The sequence below is a fragment of the Macrosteles quadrilineatus genome, unplaced genomic scaffold, assembly GCF_028750875.1.
Source record: "Macrosteles quadrilineatus isolate MER2022 unplaced genomic scaffold, UCM_ALF_1.0 Scaffold_2__2_contigs__length_208266976, whole genome shotgun sequence".
Lineage (NCBI taxonomy): Eukaryota > Metazoa > Arthropoda > Insecta > Hemiptera > Cicadellidae > Macrosteles > Macrosteles quadrilineatus.
The window spans coordinates 205,036,281-205,061,960 of record NW_026542595.1 but is presented as its reverse complement, the minus strand read 5'-3'; the positions used below and the strand labels follow the sequence as shown (position 1 = coordinate 205,061,960).

General features: G+C 36.1%; 2 protein-coding genes across 2 annotated transcripts in view; one reads left to right on the top strand and one right to left on the bottom strand.

Annotated features, from left to right (window-relative positions):
* Positions 1-820: 820 nt before the first annotated feature.
* Positions 821-23,403, bottom strand: LOC128987700 (malate dehydrogenase, cytoplasmic-like). Its single transcript, XM_054408691.1, has 8 exons — positions 23,261-23,403; positions 22,852-23,047; positions 20,952-21,088; positions 6,790-6,984; positions 5,998-6,141; positions 5,037-5,138; positions 2,291-2,413; positions 821-1,784 (listed from the first exon to the last, which is right to left on the bottom strand). The coding sequence occupies exons 1-8, from the start codon at positions 23,261-23,263 to the stop codon at positions 1,686-1,688; spliced, it is 999 nt and encodes a 332-aa protein (XP_054264666.1). The 5' UTR covers positions 23,264-23,403; the 3' UTR covers positions 821-1,685.
* LOC128987698 (uncharacterized) overlaps positions 23,195-25,680 on the top strand; it is a 40,045-nt gene continuing 37,559 nt past the window's right edge. Inside the window, exon 1 of the mRNA XM_054408688.1 lies at positions 23,195-23,435. The gene's annotated coding sequence lies outside the window, so the exon portion shown is untranslated. The remainder of the gene's footprint in view (positions 23,436-25,680) is intronic.

Below are 25,680 nucleotides of genomic sequence, written 5' to 3'. Positions count from 1 at the left end.
TTGGAGAGCACAGATCAAATTTACAACACATAATTTTCCTGGGTTTCTTCATAAAGACTTTAAAGAACAGTTACAAGACCCAGTTCTATATCTGGATTAGGAATAAATATTCTTTCCTTCTTTAACGTATTCCTCCAAAAACACAATTTACAAATTTTGATTTTTTGTCAATATCTGATCCAAGACTAACATGTCAAACTTCCACTATATATAATTTTGCCAAAAAATTCTGAAAGCTATATTTGGGAGTCTAGTTTCTACTATCCGGGCTTTTGGTTGACAAGTGTTGTTAAAACAGTGGACCATTAGGAATAATCGCCGATTCAATTAAAGAGTTGCCAGCAAGGAGACAACTCTGAGTATTTAGGAGTTTGACTCACATACCAGTCAAGTATGGTGTACAGCTCCAACTCATGAGAAGTTAACTACCTGTGGTAGAGTGCCCACCTGAATAAATGGGGACAAGTTTAAGTAGACAGAATAGGTGGATACTTTATGATTTTCACATCAAATCAGGCATTTTGCTTTTACTTATCCACGAAAAAACTTGTTAAAAATTATTAAGATTTTGTATTTTCAACCAGTGGGAAAGTATGGTAAAATAGTTATCAACAAAGTCACTGCATACAATACTAGGAGTTTAAGCGGTTCAGATATTGAATTATATAACGCCGGGGAGATGTCACGTCTAGATAGTGGGGAAGAGGAGATACCTTCAGGGGAGGTGAGGGAAGGGGGACAGTCGCCTGACCAAGGGGAGATCCAGCTGTCCGAATTCTCCGAGGATGAGAAATACATTTGTAGACAGTAAAAGAAGACATTTTTGAAAACAGTAACCATATATTTGCATACAGTATTACATTCTGAGGACCACATATATTTCATCTTAAATTTAACAACACATAATTGAACATAATTATAACTTATTTGTTCTAATAAACGAAAATCTGTTTTGTAAGTCACACCGATAAGTATAAAATGGTGTTAGTCTTCAAATAAAAAAACACCTCCACCATAGCATGCACTCGAACCACCACCACCACACTCAATTTACATAAATAACAATTAGTAATGAAAAGTATTTCTATTGAAGATAATTGAACAGAAATTTGAAATATTACAATCAGGATGGTTAGTAAAACAGTCAAAGACTGGTAAGGCACTGAAAGGATATTTTAGTGTTTTGTAGCATTGATTAAAAGTATTTCAACACTTATTTTTGGTCGTAGTACATCCGTCACTTCACACATTTTAAAAAAACAAACTGAATATTTGTAAGAAACTAAAATTCAAAAATACAGTCAAATATATTTACATTTCAAAATAGGAATACTATTTTACAAAATTGTCGAACCTCCCTCTCAACATTATTTTGTAATCCCCTCAACTATGGTGGTTTGATACACTTAGACCTGATTCGGATAGACAAGCATAACACAAAACTGAACTTCAATACCACATATATTTAAGCGTTTATAATTAAAATTATAACTGATTTGAATTGATTTTCTACCACATCGAATCTACTTTCCACTTACATTTTACACATCCCGGATGTAGAAAATGTACAAATGACACCAGATGTGACGAACTGCAGTTTATTGTCGCTAGGTACAATGTGTGGTCTACAGTTTGCAGGCGGTGGTGGGAGTTGGGGAGGGGGTGTTGGAGGGAGGGGGGCCCCGTCAGTGGGAGCAGACCGCCAAAGCTTCCTCTCTCTCTTCCAGCAGCTCCTTCGCAGTCAGGTCCATCTTGCTACGGGCAAACTCATTGATTGGCAGGCCCTAAACAGTGAAAATACATTTAAAGTTTTAGGAAAGAAAGAGTCAAAAATGTATAATATTAGTTTCTGGCTTAGTTGTTAGCGAGACAAGTCTACAAATCCAAGGCAGCATTTTTGCTTCGTTTCTTAGTGTTGCAACTAATATTTATCAGTGTAATTAATTTTTATACAGTACCGACTAGCCCCTTGCTTTGCTTAATGTGTTTTACACACAGACCAGAGGCCTATGTGGACAAGGTTAAAGATGCCACCTATCTCTTTTTTTTTATAAATAAATAGGCTATCAACTATTATTGTTATTAAGTAGAGATGGATTTTGTCTGGGAAGTTGTTTTTCCCTGTAAATGGAAAAACTACTGAATCAACTGGGCTATTTTATGCAAAGACAGATGATGAACTTATTCAACTCATAGACTTTAATATTCCCTCGAACTATTCCCAGTGGACGTTCATTGTGTTGATTTCTGGTGAGCAATTTTAAAATGGAGCATTCACAATACCTCATACCTGAACAATGGTCCACTTCTTGTCCTTGACAGTAACTGGAAAGCTGTACATGATGTCGGCTGGGACTCCGTAACTGCCGTCACTGATAATGGCCATGCTGGCGTACTGGCCTGGGGTGGTGCCCTACACACACACACACTTGGTTAGCAACAACAGTCTACTACATACTGAGATAGGCCTGCTGAGGTGTTGAACATTTTATAGGCCTAGGCCTACTAAAAATTCTTGACAAACTGCTACCAAAATTAGAAATCTTTGGATAGTTTAACACATGTGTTGGGCAATGAAACCCTCTGATTCAACTACTAAGATTAAAAAAAAAGTAAATGAGCGCTCTACGATCGTTGAGCTAAACCGCGTTGAATGTAGTCATCAAGGTCAAAATTTGAACCCTATTGTGTGTACGGTGGGCTTTTGTAATGTACTTGTCTTTGAAAAGGTGCTTATACACTTTTGTGTGAATTGTGACTTAGTCTGTTATTGAGTGGAATACAACAGCTATTTCCTTGCTATTGTAATATTGCATGTTACAAAAGTAATATTTTTTAAATTTACTACCTTTATAAATTCCATAGTTGTAGCCCAATTTTGAATTAGACATTTTCCTAACAAGAAGTCCTGAGATTTCAAAAATAAAGAGAGAACCTTATCAACAATGGACAATGCACCTATCCCCGCCCCCGCCCGTCCACCTCCTAGCTCAGCTGATCCGGCAGTGTTTAAGCATTTGACCCGCGTGCGGGATAAAAATTGTATTTTTTAACCCTGAGGATGGTAATGGCCAATTGATACATTTTCAGAGAAAAAAAAAACTACTCATTGAGCGGAGCGAGCGAAGCTCTTATACGTCGACTCTTATGCATTTCGTAATACGCAAACTCCTCCTAGACGGCTGAATCAATCGTTTTCAAATTTTGCATGGTGATACAGACCATACCGGTGAGCAACATCTATATGGCGTTAAAAAAGTCTCTCAGGAATCCGCCCCACTGGGTCTCAAATTTCAATGTAATCCTTATGGAAGCAGTATTTGACACATAAACAAAGACATATGATATCAGCTGTTGACTTTTGAATGCAGTAGATAAAGAAATAGCTGATAGCATTATTCCACAGATATTAGAACAGAAACCGTATGGATCATAAATATAATCAAATGACGACACTAGCTTGAGGTCCATGACGTAGGAAGTGGTGAAGGAAGTAGTAAAGGTGAGCAGTCTGGAGTGTGGAAACTGTTTATGACGATTATATTAAGGTATCTGCAATCCTAAAATGCTATTGGAAGGGAAGGAAACAGGTCCGTGACGTAGGAAGTGCCGAAGTGGTGAAATAAGTTGTAAAGGCGAGCTGTTCGGGGTGTGGGATATGTTTATGACCATTATATTAAGGTATTTGCAATCCTATGATGCTATGGGAAGGGAGGGAAACAGGTCCGTGACGTAGAAAGTGGTGAAGGAAGTAGTAAAGGTAAGCAGTCCGGACTGTGGGAACTGTTTGTGACAATTAGATTAAAGTATGTGCAATCTATGATGCTATGGGAAGGGAGGAAAACAGGTCCGCGACACCGTAGAAAGTGGTGAAGGAAGTAGTAAAGGCGAGCAGTCCGGAGTATGGAAATTGTTTATGACGATTAGATTAAGTTATCTGCATTCCTAAAATTCTATGGGAAGGGAGGAAAACAGTCCCGCAACGTAGGAAGTGGTGAAGGAAGTAGTCAAGGCGAGCTGTCTGGAGTGTGGAAATTGTTCACGACGATTAGATTAAGGTATATGCAATTATAAAATGCTATGGAAAGGGAGGGAAATAGGGCCGTGACGTAGGAAGTGGTGAAGGAAGTAGTAAGGTGAGCAGTGTGGAGTGTGGGATCTGGAAACCGTTTGTAGCAGTTAGATTAATGTATCTGCAATGCTGAAATGCTATGAGAAGGAATGGAAGCATGCCCACGACATAGGAAATGGTAAAAGAAGTAGTAGGCTAGCAGTGCGGAGTGTGGGGAATGTTTGTGGCAATTAGATTAACGTATCTAAAATACTAAAATGCTATTGAAAGTGATGAAAACAGGTCCATGACGTAGGAAGTGGCTTAGGAAGTAGTAAAGTATGAGCACAGTGTGAGAACCGTCTGTGGCAGTTAGATTAATGTATCTTCAATCCTAAAATGCTATGAGAAGGGAAGGAAACAGGTCTATGACGTAGGAAATGGTGAAGGAAGTAGTAAGGCTAGCAGTGCAGAGTGTGGGAACTGTCTTCAGCAAATACATTAACGTATCTTCAATCCTAAAAAACTATGGGAAGAAAGGGAAACAGGTCCACGATGTAGGGGGTGGTGAAGGAAGTAGTAAAGGTGAGCAGTGTTGAGTGTGGGAATGGATTAATGTATCTGCAATGATAAAATGCTATGGGAAGAGACTGTGGACTGTAGGTTAAAATAGCACGAATCGATACATATTTTCGATACATTCAATCGTTTACAATCGAAATTTCCAACTGAGTTGACAACAGCTGATGTTTACTCCATAGAGGCTAAAAACGATTTTTACACCCTAAAGAGTAAAAATGCTACTTTAGACCTGCAACGCATGCATTAAAACGACTGCTTTTACTGCAGTATGACAAAAACAGTATAATATGAACCCTTGATGACTCCGCTCAATTTTGTGGATGCCTCTGCGAACGCCACCTAGTAATTACAACTAGGTGATTGAAACAACAGTCATCCATATGACATTGAGGGGTTTATTTACCTGCCACAAAGTCTTCATGTGGTCACCAGCAGCCTTAGCAGCTGACAGTGCAGACGACATCTTACGAGCAGAGATCACTGCGGCTCCTCTGGTTTGGACAGTCTGTAAACATTACAATGGTCTTAGTTACATAAGTTGCAAACTTCATCTAAACACTCATCTCCATATCCATGTACTTTATAAAGAGTTTTGTTTAGGTAAATATTTTAAAGATGTTTTTTCACTCAATGAACAAACAAAATTATTCTTCCAAACCATGTTTGTCTGTGTTGACTAAGAGCTAGGACCCCATTGGCACCATTTTTATGAAATTCCGTTACAGTAGGCTTTAGGTTAGTTTAGGTGAAATAGGGTCATGTTTTTTTCTAGATTAAAAAAGATAAAGTTGATGTTTAAAGTCCTCTCTTAATTTTTAGTTTCATACAATTATTATAACGGTACATGTTTTTCTTGTAATCAATAGGAAATTATGACCAAAGAAAACATAAGCCAATGTTTGTGGAATTTAACAGATTATGTGAGTTATGTACATATAATCAATTAACTGTTCTCACTGCCCACTGTATGCCAACTATAAGTATGTTTACATTAGAGTTTTTTTGTTTGAAGACATTTTTCAGGCATAAAAATAATGCGACACACACACATTATTACACTTAGTAGGAATAAAGCAATCAGAAGAGGGACAGTTGAAGACAGCTTAAGAGGAGAGAAAAAGTAGGAAAAGCAAGACTATGGTTTGGACATGTATAAATAGAGAATTCCTGGGAAAAGGACTTGACAGTGATAGAGAGAGGGGGATTTAGGAGGTGGATAAAGGAGCTGAAGTAACAAAAAAAAGAAATATGGTGTAGTATAGGAAGAACTTTGGAGGAATATAACATGGAGAGGTCTATTTATGAATTATGACCAAACCTGAGAATAACCGGAACGGAAGAGGATACCAATTACTCGTACTCACCTTGACAAAGTCATTGGTCAGCCAGGGGTCGTTGTTGAGAGCTTGAGGTACGGGCACGTCCTTGCCATTAACGTCCACAACAGCGTGAGAAGCGTCCGGGAACTGAGTGTTGGAGTGGTTACCCCAGATGATGGCGTTCTTTACCTGTTAACGAGATTGTAAAATCAGGCGACAGTTATTTAGTTCATAAGGACTAAGAAAAGGAGGGAGAAAGAGGGTTAAGTATACAAAGTGGAAAACATTATTTTTCCAAAAAGTCTTTGAGTTTTAACGTTTGATGCATCGGACACCGTTGATACAAGACCAGCATAACCAAACTTTCATTTACAATTCTATCTATGCATCTAGTATCACTCAACAATAACGGCTGAAAGCTATACCTCTATACAAGTGCTGCAACCTGGGAGTCAATTATGTAACTACTAAGCTTGGATTTTCCGTTGATCAGTGTTCACACACATTTTAAAACTAGTGGCCATTTTAACATGGAATGTGTGGTTCAATTAATAATCAAAGGTACACCATTATGTGTGAGATCTTGATGTGGGAGGCCTAAAACAAACGGTGGACAGTTTGAGTGGAAGTTGACAGGACTAGGTGAATTTCAATGAGTAGTTCATCGAATCAAGTATTTTGAGAATTGTCTTTACTCTGTGCCTACTCAATGTGTTTTTAAAATACGTAAAATTGGCTTTGTTTATTCTTCATAAAATTAGCAAAGTGTTTAATCGCAGGCATAATTAACTCACTGGATTTCAGAGGGTTAAAACATCTTGTAAGTTGATGGCCTACCTTGTCCACGGGCACTTTGAGCCTGGCAGCCAGCTGTGCCTGGGCTCTGTTCTGGTCCAGACGTGTCATGGCGGAGAAGTTCTCCCTAGGTATGGATGGAGCGTACTTGGAGCAGATCAGAGCGTTAGTGTTGGCAGGGTTACCAACCACCAGCACCAACACACTCTTCTTGGCGTATTTGTCTAGAGCCTCGCCCTACGACAGGAGAATACTTTGAGATATCACAACAATGTTAGCTGTTCGGTAAGCTTACAGCAGAGTTGTATTTTTCTCAGGTTACATCAAAGGTGTGACTAAAAAGGCAATGTTTGAATGTATGCCCCAAAAACTTATTACTTTTTTAAAATTATTTTGAGACCTATAAAATAACCTATACTTTTTAATATTTTTAATGAAATGGCGACCATACAAACTAGGTATTTTAAGCCAAGTATGACTGGAGATGGGTGTAGGATGAGTGGCACGATCTTGTAGTCTTGTTAGTGACTAAGGCCGACATATTCCTTAGACACAGCTGTTAATTAATAGCCCACACAGCTAATGGCAACTAAGGGACCTACAGTTTATAGTGGAATCTGAACCACATTTTTGTCTTGGTATTATATATAGTTATAAATATAATGCATCGTGTACATGAACAGAATACAAAACACAGTCAGAGTCAATATTATACTAGTTCAATATAAACGTCATGTGTATATCGTTCCATATGAGTGTTACTGTGTCATAGTTGCGTCAGGCTAGCCATAACACATGGATTGGTCCTTCTAATTGAACTATGTTGACAAAGCCTATACAGAAGTATGATTTTTGTACATTGGTGTCCTGGAATAAAGTTTGATTTGATTTTAAGTGTAGCATGCCTATAGAGTTTTTATTTTAAAACTGTTATGTGTTGGTGTGTGTATAGTGAGTAGTGACGAAGACATTCATTGGATGTTACGAACTCTCTTCAGTTTTATGATCATTTTATAATGGGTATAATCATTTTATAACGGGAGCCTTAATGTCTTAACCTAACCTGTTGACTACTCGGTAAGGCTGAAGGCAAGACAAGGAAGGTTGGATTATTGCCGAAGAGGTTATACAGTACATGGAATTAACAATTAAGGTTTAACTGAATTGTTATCGTGGTCAGATATCAGGTAAACATGTGTCTGGATAGTTTCCAGGCTCAAAACTGTTATGATATCCTGAAGCAAAGTGAGTTCAAGGTTAAAATGATTAACTTTAGAACTGTCATGTCTTAACATTCAAAATAGCTTAGTAAGTTTTCGTCCACACGTTTTAATGGGACCCATGCATGAAGAGTAAAATTAAATAAAGATTAAAATTACTTAAAATATTAACCAACATAGTGAATAAGGGGTAAACTCTCATTCAAAAACCATTGTTTTTTTCTTTTTTGCTAAATATATTTGATAGATTATGTCTGTTATTTGCAACACATATTTGTCTGATGAAGTCTGCACAGTGGAAAAAACCGAGGAGAAATGTAAACCTTTCAAGTCCAAGGTCATCAAACTACCACTTTCTTGGCACAGGTAGCCGGCTGCACAATCTCAAAATAACAGTAAACATGGCTTAGCTACTGAGCTACCGACTGTTAATGGATTTGAAAGACAATAAAATATTCTATTAAAGTACAAAACAAAATTGACATATGAATAGTCACAATTTCTTAAACCTTGATGTCTTTGAATTAAAGTTATTAAAAAAAAAAAATAATAATAAAATCAGTAGTGGTAAAAAAATTAGAACAAATAATATTTGACCAATACAATTCTTTTTCTCTGCAAGTAACATAAATCTCCATTTCAATTTTTTGAATTTTGTATCAACCTACTCTACTTTTTAATGAAATGTAAGTTTGTTATACATGTTGGGTCTGGGCGGGGGGGGGGGGGGGGGGGTCTGGGTCCCATGTAGTGGTGGACAAATTGAATAACCAATGTTTTGCAGATTTAAATGAATTTTTAAATACTGTAATCTATACTTATTTAATACGCAAGCAAGATTTTTGTGACAATTACTCCTCCGAAACTACTGAACCGATTTACATGTTCTTGGTGTCATTGGAAAGAGCGTAACGTGAAGTTGTGCAGGAAACCTTTTGTTTTTAGAAATAATCAGAGAGTGAGGCGCTGGGGCCCTTTAAAGTTTCGTATTTCTCCATAAGATTAACATGGAAAACAAACATTGTTATGAAACTCCAGCTGTTGTCAGAAATAAAATATTAATAGCCTAATTGGTCTCCATGGAAACACAATGTTTACCTTTGCTTTAGCATTTAAATGTAAACAACCAGAACTGAAAATAAATATTTCAAAAATTCACACAGCTGATCCAAAAATATTAAATAAAATATTTGACACAACTATGTGGTAGGTTTATTTAATCTTAAACCTTATGATAGATTATTTATCTATCTATCTATATATTAATAGGCAAGCATGTTTCTTTAAAACCTTTTTTCTCAGCTCGTGTGCATCGTAGGGAAAATCTACGCATACCGTTAGAAAGCTATTTTCCTGTAGGTGTGCAGAATCCCTTTAGAAATTTAAATAGGCTCAAAGATAAGCACAAAAAATGAGTTTAAAGATTTGAAAGAATTAACATGGATCTTATGCGTTGCCATGCTGGTGACGAAATAACAACGAAATATAAACAGGAAATCAAAACAAATGGAAGAAACTCCAATCACATGTTTTATTTACAGTGTGGGGTGAAAATAGAGAAGTGAGTACATTACATTACTTTGGTCGAGTTTCGACCACTGGACGACCTCTCGTACTTATTTAATACGCAAGCATGTTTTTTGTGACAATTACTCCTCCGAAACTACTGAATAACCGATTGACATGTTTTTAGTGTCATTGGAAAGAGCGTAACTTGAAGTTGTGCAGGAAACTTTCTTTTTAGGGAAATAATCAGAGAGTGAGGACCTGGGGCCCTTTAAAGTTTCGCATTTCTCCATAAGATTAACATGGGAAACAAAAATTGTTATGTAACTCCAGCTGTTGTCAGAAATTAAAAGTGAGAAGAAGAACATATGTTAATTTTAAACAGTCAATAAGTTTGCTAATTTTACACTTTGCTACAAACATTTACTGACATGGTTGAAATGAAATATTTACTATTTGAATTCGGGTTGTAAATATTACAATGGAAAAGCGAGAGAGCCTGGATAAATTGATATTTTCTGTTATGTACATCTTAAATATTTCCATAATCTTTGGGTCGAATCTTTTAAAGTGATCAGAAATTATGAACGTTATTCCATTTAAAATAACGACTCTAATACTTAGAAATTGCTCGAATTCGAGCAACAGGGACACTAGTATAGTCATTAAAATTCAAGTAGGAATTTTGAATTTAATAAATAATCTCTTTTTTGGGGACTTCTACCTAACAGATATTTTTTAGGAAAACAAAGTTTTTTTTTGTTTGGCTAGATGATTTCTATACAGTTATTTCACAATTAATTAATATTGAATGAACGTATGACATTGAATGGTAAATTATTGTGGTTTATTTTCATTCAATTTAAGAAGTATCAAATCATTCTAAGAACAAAAACCGTCTAATTCTATACTTATAGATAAAGTAGTTTGCTCACATAATTGATAATTATGATTTGTATCTACAGTATTTCTATACTAAGAGAATCATAAATCAACTTCATGAGAATTCATATTGTCAGTATTGAGTTGTACTTTATGGGTATGTTCATTTAATTAGCAAATAACTCACAAAAATGTAGTCAGTTAAAAATAAAACATTTGTAGTTATAGGCTCACAAATCTAAACGTGATTATATTTTATTTTAGGAAGATTGAGTTGGCAAATTTAAACATTAGTTTTACAAGTGACTACTTGCTCAAGTCATTAAGATTAGATATGGCAGACACCAGTTGATTGTGACTACTATTTATATATTTGCTGCCAATACGAGTTGTGTAACAAGCATTGAAACTGAACACAGCTGGTACAAACTATATATACATTTTAACTAGGCATAGACTGAGATTGTTTATCACATTACTTCATGCTAGGCCTAGAGGTTGCGGCATTATCGCTAGATAAAGTATATTGGTGATTGGCAGGATTTGAACCCGGGACCTCAGGGACCGAAGTCCCGCTATGTACCACTAGACCAGCCAACTTCCAAACTAAAGGCAATGAATCACATCCATCCAACTTGAGCATAAGAACACATTAAAATAATTTTCTTGACCAAAGTAAAGATTGAACACTATTTAAACCATCTTTATACTATTTTTAAACCAGATTCAGTACAGCCTACAAATTTGTATTTCCATTGTAAAACCCATACAGCTATGTAATGAGAAGACATTATTGTTTGATGATAGGTCAGTTTCAAACAAAAATTGTATGCTACTACATTTAAAATTGCATTGCAAAATTATAAAGAAAATACTTAATTAACTGTGCAAAAATAGTTTATTTCAACATTTTAGGATTAAAATACAGCCACTAAGACAGAGATGAGCTAAAAGTGACCTTGAAAAGATTTCCCAAGGTCTAAAATGATAAACAATGCCACTTATGGACCAGCATTGCGACCCGTGAGCCCATGTTAATTTTTTTTTATAGTATATTTCATCACTAGGGCCTAAAGTGGCTAACTTTTTACCCGAGGTCAAGTTTTATGATCGAGGCAAAGCCGAGGTCGGAATATGAGCGAGGGTTAAAAAGTCACTTTTTGCCAGTGTGTTGAACTATATTTTTAGTCATATTGCATCATTTATTAAAAAAACAAAACTAGAAAATTAAACTACACACAGGGGTAGTTACCCCCCCCCCCCCCCCACCCCTTTACCAAACACCACAAAAACCAGTGTTGAGTATTTGCACAACCTGCCGCGGGTCTTCACTGCTTGTTATTGCTATTTATTTTTCTGTGAACCAGTGCGAACCCTTTAATTATGGGCCATCGGTTTGGCCGGCTCACAGATGATTTAGAGCTCAATTCCATTGTCTAGCGGAGCTCGCGGCATTGGCCGTGCTGGAGCTCGTGTGCTTGCTGCTTGCTGCGTTACCACTTAAGCACAAGACTCCGGTTTGAACAAAATTGTCTATCATTTATTATCACATTATCACCTTGAAACTGTAGTCCTTGAGAACTGTACCGTCTTATTGTTATGAAAAACTCAATACTGGCTGCTCACAAGTTTTTTAAGAAGGGCAAATCGGCAGGAAAATACATAATTTTTAACATTCCAGTTTTCCCTCATTTGAGTACAGAAACACAATTAATTGTGGAACTTCCGACCAAATTTAATTTTAACATTGGTCGATTTTTGGAATACATTTTATAGCCCCAAAACTGAGTAACAACTGAAATGGAACTTGGTAATTGATGAGATTTATCCTGGTCAGGTTCATGTGTATTCATGTGTATGGTGATGCTGCTTTGGATTTACTGAGACGGTGGCGTCGTCCTGTAATCCAGCTACTAGGAGGTCACGAATTGTGGATATTTATAGGCATGCATTGTGAATGTGATACTCCCTGGTGTGGATTAACGTCCGCACTAGTGAGTACTATGACTATGCACAGTGCTATCCTGATAATTAGACCAATTCGTTAATACAAAAAGGCGAGGTTAGGATTCCACTATAAATTGTAGGTCCCTTAATTGCCATTAGCTGTAGTATGGGCTATTAATTAAGGAATATGGGGGTCTAAGGAATATTTATTTATTTATTTATTTATTTATTCATATCAACGGATACACCATTTACAAAATATGTGTTTTAAGCACATGAGCAGAATGAAAAGATAACAACAAAAAAATACAAGATAAGTAACATAATGACCATGAAACAAAGCAGCTTTGCAACAAAATTATAACAAGAAAACAACAGCGTGGCAAAAATTACAGATAATAACATTAACAAAGTATTGTACAGATAATAAAAAAAAAAAATTTAATATTAATTTGGACTTCAGAAAAAGCATATGATTTTGAAAGCAACAACAACAAATATCTCCTCAAGATTTAACAAAATATAAACTATGATGACATTAAGTTCAACGTGAAAAAATAACAACAAGCAACAATAAATCTATGAATGAATAACAAGAATGAAAGAGATTTAGGAAAAACAAACAAACATCAGCTACAAAACAGGCATAACAAAGATAATGTTGGAGCATTTTCTTCTGAAGGAAGACAACTGTTCATTGAAGAAGTCAACTTGTGACCCGACTTCGTTTCCAAGACGCTGCAATCTGGCCAATCCACAATTGAGAGAGTAGTTAGTTGGTAAGTACAGGTGAGCAAATGTATCCGAAGATCGTGTTCCTCTCGGTATAAGGAAATTAATTCCCTCCAGTAGATCGGTAGAATCGATCTCACTACGGACCAGTTTAAACAAAAAAAGGATGTCGTGCAGCTTTCTTCTGAGATGGAGAGGTTGGACGTTGAAGCGCTCCTGAAGCTCCAAGATTGGTGGGGCACGATACTCATAGCCCAGTCGGACACCTAGGACTCGGAGGAAGCGTAACTGTACTTTATTTATCATTTCAATATGGCCAAGCTGATATGGTGACCAGATAATAGAGCCATACTCCAAAACTGGTCGCACTAGGGTCTTATATAACACTAGAAGTGACTGTGGGGACTTGAAGTCTCTTGATGATCTAAGGATGAATCCTAAGATGGAATTAGCTCTTGCGATAATATGAATGATGTGCTCAGCAGGACTCAAGGTAGAAGTAAGTATGACACCAAGATCCCTCACACGATCCTCACGTCTCAGAATATCACCACCAATTTTGTAGTCGAAGGTGCTACATGTTACAAGTCTTGTGAATGAGACAACATGACACTTAGAAACATTGAGTTCCATTGCATTTTCATTGCACCACGTCTCAACGTTGGTGAGAGATCGTTGGAGATGTTCATGGTCTAAGGATGAGGAGATCTGGGAAAATATCTTGAGGTCATCAGCAAACATCAAGCAGTCCGACGTCAGTACACCAATTATGTCATTTATGAATGTATTAAAAAGTAGTGGACCGAGGTGAGAGCCCTGAGGAACACCGGAGAGAACATTGAAGGGCGAAGAGAAGGTGCCACTACACTTGACAATCAAGTGACGATCTTTTAGGTAGCTTTCCAACCATTTGATCAATGGACCACTAATGCCATAACCAGCAAGTTTGGCGATCAACAAACCATGATGAACCTTATCAAAAGCCTTGGAAAAATCCAAGTATATGCAGTCAACCTGCCTTGAACTAGTGAATCCTGATGAAACATATTCTTGAAATGATAGTAGGTTAGTAATGGTGGAGCGGCCTCTTAGAAAACCATGCTGATTACGAGTAATATATTTTTTCAAATAAGCATAGAGATGGTCCAAGACCAAAGACTCATAAACCTTGGCCAAAGCCGATTGGATCACAATTGGTCTATAATTTGAAATACTACTTCGGTCACCAGACTTGTAGATCGGTACGACAAAGCCTTGTTTTAAGGCTGATGGAAAGATACCAGAGAAAAGTAGGGCATTGAATAGGACGGCCAAATGAGCGGCAAGAACAGGAGAGCAGAGTTTCAGAACAGCTGGGGGTATGCCATCTGGACCAGGGCCTTTGGATGGGTCGAGTTTGTCAAGCCTCGATTGAACCTCAGTGGCTGATATTTTGATCAAAGAAAGGGAGTCACTAGTAGCGAAATTGAAGACAGGAATTGGAACATCACTGACACCAAACACTGAAGAAAAGTGACCAGCAAAAAGGTTGCATTTTTCACTTGGGTCTTCAGCCACTCTATCATTTAGGGCCATCTTCGGTGGGAGACTGGATGCGCCTTTCAGGCTGGAGACATGCGACCAAAAGGATTTGATGTTATGAGGAATGCTGTCCTCAACCCTAACATGCATAGCAATTTCCAGCCAGGAGTTTGCATTGCCTCCGCAAACATCGAAACCGTTCTAGATCAATAGGGTTTCCAGAAGTCTTGAAATTCCTATGGGCAATCTTCTTCATGATGACCAGATTTCTCAGGTCCTTGGAAAACCATTTAGGGAAACTAGATGTTTGAACTCTCTTCATGGGTGTATTCAGCGTTATGATGTGAGACAGCTGACTGCAAAAAAGGCTGAATGACTGTTCGCAGTCATGCAAGTCATCTAATACGGGCAATGTAAGAGCTTGCACTTGGTTAAATATTGATTCGTTGTTACATCTTCTAAAGTCATGAACAAGCTTTACGCAATTTTGACTCACCGGAACAGGGATGGCTGCAGTAATTTCTAAAGCAGGATGATGTCTATCTTCCGGAAGAAAAGAGTCAAGGGCCGGAGCAACTACAGTGTCAGGCATTGACGAGAGAACGAGGTCAAGTGTGACACCTCGATAGTTGTGGACATTGTTGAGCTGTTTAAGTTCATAGAAGTTGGCCAACTCAAAGATGCAGCGTGAGGATTCATCAGTAGATTGAGAGGATCCAGTCCAGTCCGTATTGGGCAAGTTGAAGTCCCCAACCAGTAGAATGTTGTCATTACTACAGCCAATAACTTCTTCAGCAGATTGACAGAAATCACTATAAACTGAACTATGAAGATTCGGGGGGATATACACACAACCTATTATTGTGCTTGATTGGGCAAAGTTCGTTTTAACAAAAACACTTTCAGTATTGAGATTGCAAGGAGAAATTCTATTGCAAGGAATCGAATCACGCACCGCAATGAGAGATCCGCCCCCGCTAGACTTATCACTAGTCATGGTTGACCGATCGCACCTAAACACAGAAAAGTTTTTAAAGCCCAGTTCAGAATCTAGTATATCATGCGTAAGATTTGTCTCAACTAGAGCAATAATATCATATGAGGTGGTTGCTAAAGCATGCATTAACTCACTAAGTTTACTTTTTAGTCCATTAACATTTTGAAAGAGACAGTTTAATTTTTTTGGTGTACCGTTGAAGCTTACTAGTTTTTTTTATTCTTAACGATGGCGGGGATATTATTTTTGTACTTTATTGTCAGATCTTTTTCACCTTTGGAGATCCTTTCCTCAAGTTCAGATTTTAAAGATTTGAAGAAGGCCATTTCCTGAGGTGTACGATCACGGGATGCTTTGACATCAGAGAGACTGTTATCCAACTCGGCAGCAGATTCAGAGGAGAAGTTAGATAGGAAACCTAGCACATCAGATTCCTTGCTCAGTATGACTTTCAAAGGTCTTAGTCGGTCTTAATATGTCGGCCTTAGTCACTAACAAGACTACAAGATCGCGCCACTCATCCCACACTCATCTCCATTCATACTTTGCTTAAAATACCTACCTTTGTATGGTCGCCATTTCAAAGAAAAGTATTAAACCTATTTCTATATCAATCTGAAATGTGTCCAGCCAGAAACAATAGGCTAGTACAAGGAGAAGTAAGGTACAGAGGAAACTCGCTTATGGGATGAGCGCTTTCAGCTCTTCTATTTTGTGCCGGAAATATACTTGTGACGAGCAAGGAAGAGCCCTAACGGCAAGCACTCTGCAGAAATCCTTATCGAACAGGCAGATGGTCCACCTCCACTATGAGCATTGTCGTACATGAGGACGAGGGGTGTGTAAGACATCACTTTAGTGTACAATTGAGTGTTTCTTCTATACTTTACTTCTCTGTGGTTGGTAGCGATATTTTTTTAATAAGTAAATTAATATTTCAATTTCCAACAATATTTTCCAATTAAGTAGGATTTTTACAGATGTGGTTCATTGAACGACATTGAAGATAATGGATTTTACAATTTTAATACTATTTTTTTTTATTTTTACAGTAAAACAAAGACACATTTTTACTTCTTTAATATAATAAAAGTGGAAACTAAAGGAATGACAGTGGCATGTAATAATTAAACACAGCCAAAAGCCCTTGAAATACCAAACATAGATGGTTTTAGTTTTTATTCTAAATACAAATTTTTTTAGAGTTAAAAATCTTTAGTTGTATAGTTGATTCTAGTATTAGTTTTGGCTTCTGTTTTATGGTTACTATTTTGGGAAAACATGTTGTACCCTAGTAGGGGAATTTTACCCTTTTGAAATAGCACTAAACATAATGAGTTATAAAAAGAATTGGTGCTGCAATTTCTAGAACTATACCCATAAGTAATTACAAATGGCTATAAAGTTCAACTATGTCTTGTTGCAGATTCCATTTATCATTAAGCTATCAACAAACAATAAAGGTCATTGGATAGTAACAAGACTAGAACTTGGACCGGTCCATTACAAAATAAAAACTTAAATATTAAAATATTCTAATAGCGTTAAACTAATTTTCTGAAATTTCTAATTGGATATAAGTTTGATGTACATAAAATCCATAAACTGAATTCATTTTAAGCAAAAAAAAAACACTCCTTCAATACTTGAAAAAAAATCTCACGAGTGGAATACTTCAGGAAGATTTCTGCATCCGTTATCAATGCGACCTTTTATCATTGAACTGTAGAGGTTGTTATTTTGGACTTGAATAAGATAAGCAGTCAGTAGTTGATACTGGTAACTGGTATAAATAAGTTTGATTCAAAATCATAGACAGAACTGATTACAGAGTTAACACATTATTATGATTTATGCTATGTTATTTATGATTTTATAATCATCAAGCTCTAACAATACCCAGTTATAATGGAAACATTTTCTCTAAACTTAATAATTACAGAAAATGTTGGCATTATTTATGATGGTTAATATGAGTTGAATATGCATGCCTTTAAACTAAAACAACATTAATATACTTTATTGGAGAAAAAAATTGTTTATGTACCGTATTGTAAAAGCTATCAGAATGACGGGATTATTAAAGTTATAACAAAAATCTCTAACTGCGTAGAATATAAAGTATTCAAACAGTTAAATCTTGACCCTGAAAGCTTCCATTGAGTAGTGTCCCTTATAAAATCAGTCTGGTACAATATTTATGCAGACCTCTGGACTAACATGTTGAATTAACGATAATGAGTGATTGTTAACAAATAAAGAAGGAAAACAACTGACAATAATGTTGAAAAACGTCACAGCGCACAGTTAAACAAGACTAAACTATCTAATCAGAATGGGAATTGTTGGAACTTTTAAAGATGTTCAAGAAAATATTCCATACTTAACTGTAATGACCTTGAAGTAAATAATGAAGCTGAAGTTTTACTTTTTGTTATTTTGATTCGTGTCAAGGCGAAATCACCATCACGTTTATTAAAAGCATAAAATGGCTTCTACGCCAATCAAAACGCCAGTCACTCACACAAACAAACACACCAATTATAAGACTTCCGCTCTCACAATGAATTCATTCATTGCAAGAAATGTTGATCTAGCTGTTCACCATTGAAAAATAAGAGATCTTTCAGAAATGTCTGTTTGAAGTAGGAGTGCAACATGTAACTTTCTTTAAACATCAAACCGTTTGAGAAATTGAAAGACAATTGATAGAAGATAAAGCTAAATATTATATTTTATTCCATGAGATTCAAGTCTAGTCTATTACATGATGTTAAATCTATTTGCTTTCAGGTTTTTTTTATCAAACAAAACAATAAAAGAGTGTACATACATTTCCTGGGTTCTTGTTATATTTCTCAAACCATTTTATTTATCTGATTTCACATCTTAAAAGAAAACTGAACGAGAATACAAAATAAGATAAACTATGCTTTCCTGTTTCTTGAACTAGTTAAGTTTTTTTAAACAACCATTAAGATCTTTTTTTTTCATGTGTGGATTTGAAGCTTTAAATTCAAACTTTACCATTATTATTCAAGTACACTAACAAAAGAAATGATAGCTGTTTTAATGTTTCCCTTAACCTTCAGTTAATAATGACAGATATGCGTTAATAGTGGCAGATCTAGCCAGTACCCCCCCCCCCTTGGTTAAAGAATTGCCTTTGATCGTGGCAAAATGGTGAACATCTCCCACTATCTCGGAAACATCGTTATCATTACTCCCTAGCGTGGCGAATCATTAACAGGGTTGGTACTAAATTTGGAAAATAAAATTCCCTGACTTTTTTAGTTTTCCAGACTGATATTATACTTTTTCCAGGTATACCGTAAGTCAATATCAACTAATCAAAATCAATAAACATTAGAACAAATGTAAATATATAACTTATATTTAATCACTCCAATACAAAACTTATTTCAAACTATATACATATCGATTCCTCTTCCGTAACGATAACTATCTATATAAAAATGTGCATCAGTGCTTATGTTGTTCTTTTTGCCGTTACATTAGTCATCACCCTGACAAAAACATGTAGAGCAAAATGTAGCATATCTGTAAAAAGGTATTCTTTCAGGAGAAATTCCAGATTTTTTTCATAATTCCCTGACTTTTCCCGACCAACAAAATTCCCTGACTTTTCCACGTTTTCCTTGACCGAACAACCCTGATTAATTTTAGAAAACAACTTGTTGTTATTACAATGCAGCGGCCCCTTTTTGCTTGTAGTCCTAGGCTGCGGCCTGGTGGTAAGTCTGGCCATTGAGTATTATACATCTCTGCAATGTATAATCAATGGTCTAGCCCTGGTCCTACTTCTATCTCGCGATTGCAACAAAATCCTCAACATCACCGTGAGCGCCAAGATATTAAATCATCACCTCCTCCGATTGCAGCAAAATCTTGAACATCGTCGCGAGCACCAAAACTTGTTGTCGTCATCCGTGACTGCGGCGAAATGATTGCATGACAACCAATAAAATGAAACCGACATTTTTTACCAATCCTCAATTTTGGGGGTTTTTCAAAAGACCAGAAAACGACATCCAACCTTAAAAATAGTGTTAATTTAAACCCTGTTACCAAATGCACTACAATTTTTTTGATGGCAAAAAAGTAAATATATAAGTGCGCCCCCCCCCCTTAAAAAATTCCTGGATCCGCCTTTGGATAGATTCGTGGCTTGATGGGATAAAATGAAGTACGGTATAATACTTTTGATTGGATGATTCCTTGATATTTTAGTACCTGTACCTGAATTATGTAAATTTAAAATAAATATGGTGTCTACTTCGTTTTGTTTTTTTTATGAAATTGGATGAATTCAATTTTGAATTGAATTTTCAGAAGCTTTGGAATGTAAGCATCGTGTAAAAGTTTTGAGTTGGTGTGCAAAAACTAGAATTTTGAGTAAAATTAAATATATAGAAATTTCTGCTGTGGGTAACTGGTGTATAATAATGACTATGGTCTATACAATGTTTAAATAAGACTGTTCACAAATAGATAACATTTTTCCTAGATCTCCTAATAAAATTACTGTTAAAAATTGAAAAAAATTTTGCATTATTTAAGGTACGGTGGTTAGGTAATGTATTTGTAATTTGAAAATATAACTCCAATAATCCAAATAGGTATATTGGAACCATACCACATTAGGATAATCTAGAATAGTCAAAAACTCAGGTTGATTTTCACAGGAATTCAAAGTAATTTATAGATAGAATACAGGCTAGCCTATACTTCATTTTCAGTGATGTATGCATTTTTTATTAAATGAATAACCTAGTGAACAAAAAGAGATTACTTTTGTAGAGTATATATTGCACAAAGGTACCTACTATAAGTTAAGTGATCTATTTAAGTTGTTGGTAGAGGTGTGAAAGCGGCTCAATTAGCGAGCCGAGCCAAGTCTGGTCTAAGAGCTCAAGTGATCGAACATCAAGTAAAGAAAAATTGAGCTGAAACGGAGCTTTTATCTACTGCGACAGCAGACCACGTCTACAAAAATTTTACGATTAAAAGTTCACACTTTCGCCACAAAAGTCTCGGACTATGCTAACAATTTTGCTAATGCGGAAGACACTAAAGAAGCCAGTTTTACAGTACACCACAATCAATGTATGACCTCAAAATACAAGCACAACCATAGGCGTAACTAGGATGACCCTAGGGGGGGGGGGGGGGGGGGTTCCCTCATATCAGTAAAGGCTACTGCAATTAAACTTATCGCCACCAGTGGGAGCCAGATAGAATAGTAGGGGAAACTAAAAGTACAGTCTTAGATTTGAGCTACGGCATATCACTCGACCTTGTCTGGAGCTTGCTTGGTAGGCTACCTTATTTTTTTAACTCTTGTAATATTTTTCATCCATTCATATAAAACCACATACCTGAACCTTGAAGATTTTCACATTAGCAGAAAGCAAGTCCTTCCTTTCCATTCCTTCCCTACGAGGCATGGCTCCAACAAGAAAAGCTGCTTCCACGTCCTTGAACGCAACAGCAACATCAGCAGTGGGGATAACCTCTGAAACCATAAGTTGTATGTCATTTGGTGAGTTTTTGTATAAAAATGTTGGGATTGGTTGCACTAGAATTTTGTATGAAAAGGATTGAACATTGCCTTAACATAATAAGCCCAGGTACTTAGCCTATATAACTAGACGATCTGTTACACCACTGTATTTTGCAAAATAGCTCATGATTCTCTAATGCAAACTTCATAGGACTACTCTACTTACTTGACTAATGATTAAATATTTTAAAGGCCACTTTGAAGTGAAAGTAAATTGATTGTCACTATTATTGTAGGCCTAAAAGCTAAAAGGTAAAAACGTCAGCTGTGCAAAATTTTTCTATAAGCTTCAAAGTATCTTATGGATCTAAATTGTTTAAAAAATGCTTTAAACTGTTCCTTGACATCAACAATGCAACTTTGTTAGGCCTAAGTAACCTCGTTTGTCGGCGAGGCTTCCTTTTATTACTAAACCTACAAAACAGTTGGTGAAAGTAAACATCTGCTTTTACATTATAATTTATTTGCAAACATTTTAGTTCCAAAAGTCTGAGATTGGACCCCTTAAAACCCTTTGGGGTGGAGCCCTTTGGACAGATCTGCACCAAACTTCACACAAACCATCCTTGAATAATGCTTAATAATGTCTGAAAGTTTCATTAAAATCTGTCGAGCGGTTTCTGAGCCCATAGGGTACATACATACATAGTTCCTCTTTAATAGATATAGATAGATATAATATATCATGAATAACCACAAACGTTATTAAAAAATAGGATAGGGCCTAATTTAGGCCTATGAATATTTTTTACATTTTTTTTTAAGATTTGCGATTGTTTTATTAAATTTACAAAACAAGCAGCTGACTTCTGTTTGAATACAAATATAGCCTATGTTGTAGGGAATGGGCATACGGGAGGGACGATGGCTAAAGGTGTGGTGACGTCATATCTAGTGGCTTATGTCTTCTCTTGAGGCAACACGATTAACGTAACGGGACGATGTGATTCCAGCGGCGTTCGTGGCTTAGTTGATAGCGCATCGGACTAGTGTTCAGTAGGTCTCGGGTTCGAAACTCGTCATGGACACTAACTTTTTGTCAAAGATTTTGCTTTATTTGATCTTTATCTTATATCTTAAATATATTATCAGCAAGTTTGGTTGGTTAGGTAGGTTATGACAGTTTAATTTTATAATTAAAAAGTTAACTTAAATTTTTCAACTTAGCGGTTCTAGCGGCGAACGCTGACACTATGTTAGCCATCATCCCTCCCGTGTGCCCCACCAATGTTGTAGGACTACATAGCCTACTGTAGAACTCTTTTTATAACCCATTGTGAGGTTTCGTACTTTCTTTAGGCGAGAGGTAAAAATAATCCTGTTTGGTGTTTCAGTTCAGTTCAGTAGGCCTACACACAACCACTAAGTTAAGAATAGGAACAACTTTGCCAGTTTTAGGCATATTCATTAATCGGTGAGAGTGTAGGCCTTCTTAGCTTGTAACTTATTAGGATTATTATAAACAAAACTAGGCCTACATTTTTTCAACCTAGGTAAGTAACAAAAGCTAACTTAGGCTAAAGCCGCGTTTACACAAGGCCAGTAGAGCATGCAGGTTGCTTGTGTCTAATGTATTTCAAGTTACCAAAGGCAAGTAACTTGCCCGCCAACTGGCCTCGTGTAAACGCGGCTTTAGGCTCTTAAGCTAGTCTATATATTTGCACACTAAATTTTGATCTCTAACTCAAGGTATTGAGACAAGATTTTACACGTACCTCTGACTAATGGCAAAGCACAGTCTGCTATTTCCATAACAACTCCTTCAAGCACACCCATCATGGGGGGAATATCCAGCAGGTGTAGAATGACAGGTTGGTTGGGTCCAAAGACATCTCCTTTGGCTAGTTGGTAAATTAGGGAGTAAGCAATTTGCCCTGCTGCTCCAGTTACGACCACTCTTATTGGTTGAGCCTAAAAAAATTAAGATTACTGAAGTAAAACAATGATCATCATGACATGAGACATGACACTGAAGGTCATTTTCATAATGGTAACTACTCACTTCCTTCTTAGCAATATCAATAATCTGGACCGAATTGATTGACACGGAGTCTTTGAACTGAAGCAGTGAGTTGTGTTGCGTGTTTTGTGATATTTAGAGATATAGTTAACTAAGTTACTCACCATTTTGTGTCTTTCGGTCTACACGACTATAACCTCAACCAATGGAATTTCAAGCGGTAGTGGGAAAGAAAGAATGACAGATGCAGACACTTCAAGAGACCGGGGAGTGAAGATCGTCTTTTCCAGCAACCAACCAGCTGATGGCACAAAAGCTAGAAAACAGTCTGTGACTCAGGTTGGCCAACACTGTTTGTTGAAATTGTCGAGTTTTGGCATAATGTTACCAGTAATAATTCTCATTACCGTATTTATTTTCGAACACCTCATTTTCTTGAACTGTAGCTTTTTTCATCAGGCTATATCGCTCTTTTGAATTGGAATTGGTTATTCATCAATGATAATAACCGGTAAATTTAACAGTGTTGAAAGTTGTCATAGCACTTGAATGAATCAATCTACTGTACTTTATTTATGGCACAGCTACGCTTAACGGAATTAAAAGTCATTTTAGTCTTATTTCTTTAATTTCTGTAATTTTTTGTCTAAATTGCCTTTAATTAATTAATTATAATTTTACGTAAAACTTTATAATTTACGTTGAACTTTGAATTATTATCTCTAAACTCGAGTAAGCGAGTAAACCCACAAAACACAAAATTATACACTATCAAGATCGCCATGCGCATAATATAAAATTCTCATACCATAAAATAAATTACTCACAACAAATTATATACATAGGCTAGGCAAAGGCAACGTTCCTTACTTAGAAAACAGAAAACTATTTTTTATTATAGTTCGAAGTTAATCTGTACGAGTGCAGCAGTAACCGAGATCGGCGTAAAGTTTCTAGTGTTCGCCAACAGATATCGCAACCACATACATAGACTAACTCTGTTATAGTATAGCATTGACTATACAATTTTAGTATTATAGTACATTAGTATAAATAGTATAGTCAATGGTATTGTCGAAAAGAAAGCATTTATAATGTAATATAGTAATTAATCTTCGTGAGTTTACAAATTAAATTTTATTTGTATTCGTTCCTGATACTAATTTTGAGGATTTGTTAGTACCGTAACATGATTATATTACATGATGTCAGCTAATATCCATATAGGTATTTTTATAATATTCGCTTTTTAAACTTTGTCGACTTGAAAACTAATTTATCTGCAATTTTTTTTACGAATCAAATCTAGAGGACACATAATACACGATGTAATTAGTAATTTTATAACTATTCATTAAACTTCCCGACAGTTTTATGTTAGTATAGATAGACTTAGTCAAAATGTCGACAATGTATAATTTGCCATTTTATCAATTCCAAGAGCTTTTATCATGCTAGCTTTAATTAATACACCAGAATCTACCGAGATGTTTGTTGAACTGGTAAAACCCTGGACACTTTTTTGTTTTAATTGAGATGAGAATAACTTACTTTTGATTAAGAAATCTTTAAAACTTGTTTATTGAACTTTAAACATTACTGTACTTTTTCCAATTACTCGTCCAATTGCTTTATCTTTATGTGCCACTTAAATCTGTAAGCCAACCCGTATCAATTATATGATGGTAGCAAGTCGGGTATTTTTTATTTTAACCGTCCAGTGATCTCGAATTAAATATCTTATGAATTTATGTAATTGAAATGTGCATTTATTACGTTAGAATCTTCACAATAGATCACTCATCATACGATTCATAACGGTTCTAACTACGCACAATAGCAAAGGCTCATGATAAACATAATATTTCCCTAGTCTGTGATATGATGTTCCCCCAAACTACAAACTATAATATTGGTAATAGGTTAACACGAACTACAAACTTTAGAATAGTTGTCTGTCCAAACTATAAAAAATAATACGATGTCTGCCCAAACCTATGCATTTTGTACAATTGTTAAATTTTCAAACCTCAAATTATGCAATGCGTTTGTCTAAACTCTGTTCAAATTATGAACTACAATACTTTTAGCCGAATTACAAGCCATAACAAAAGTCTGCTTAACTGTAATATTGGCGACTTTCCAAACTACAAACAATACAGTATTTACCAAGCAGCGATAACAATTGAGTTGTGTCAGGCCCACACACAGTTTATTACTATCTTTGATTTGTTTGGTCTTTAGCTTCTCTGTATCATCATCATTATCTTTTTGAATCAGTCACCATGTGTATACCCATCAAGATCTAGTTGAGTTCGTTGACCTCCTGGAAGAGATGTCTTTGACTCATTAATTTCATAGTTTTCCTTACTTTTATAATGCAAGCCAGTTTTCCAACTGAACACAACAATGTGCTGCAATAACACGTGACTTAGGGGTAAAATAAATTCAACGGGATTTAAAAAGACCCTTGTTATCGAGGGTCTTGCTATCCAGGTTCCATTGTAATAGCTTTCGTTCAAATAGACCTATCCCATGTAGCACATCACGACTCATTATCCACTTCTGTGCCGTATTTTATTAC

Bases quoted from the DNA above. Each gene is read 5' to 3' on its own strand.
- LOC128987700 (XM_054408691.1), bottom strand. The intron at 6,985-20,951 runs GTATGTGGTTTT...CTCCTGTCGTAG, and splicing joins TGAAAATCTTCAAGGTTCAG to GGCGAGGCTCTAGACAAATA. The intron at 5,139-5,997 runs GTGAGTACGAGT...TAATGTTTACAG, and splicing joins TGACCAATGACTTTGTCAAG to ACTGTCCAAACCAGAGGAGC.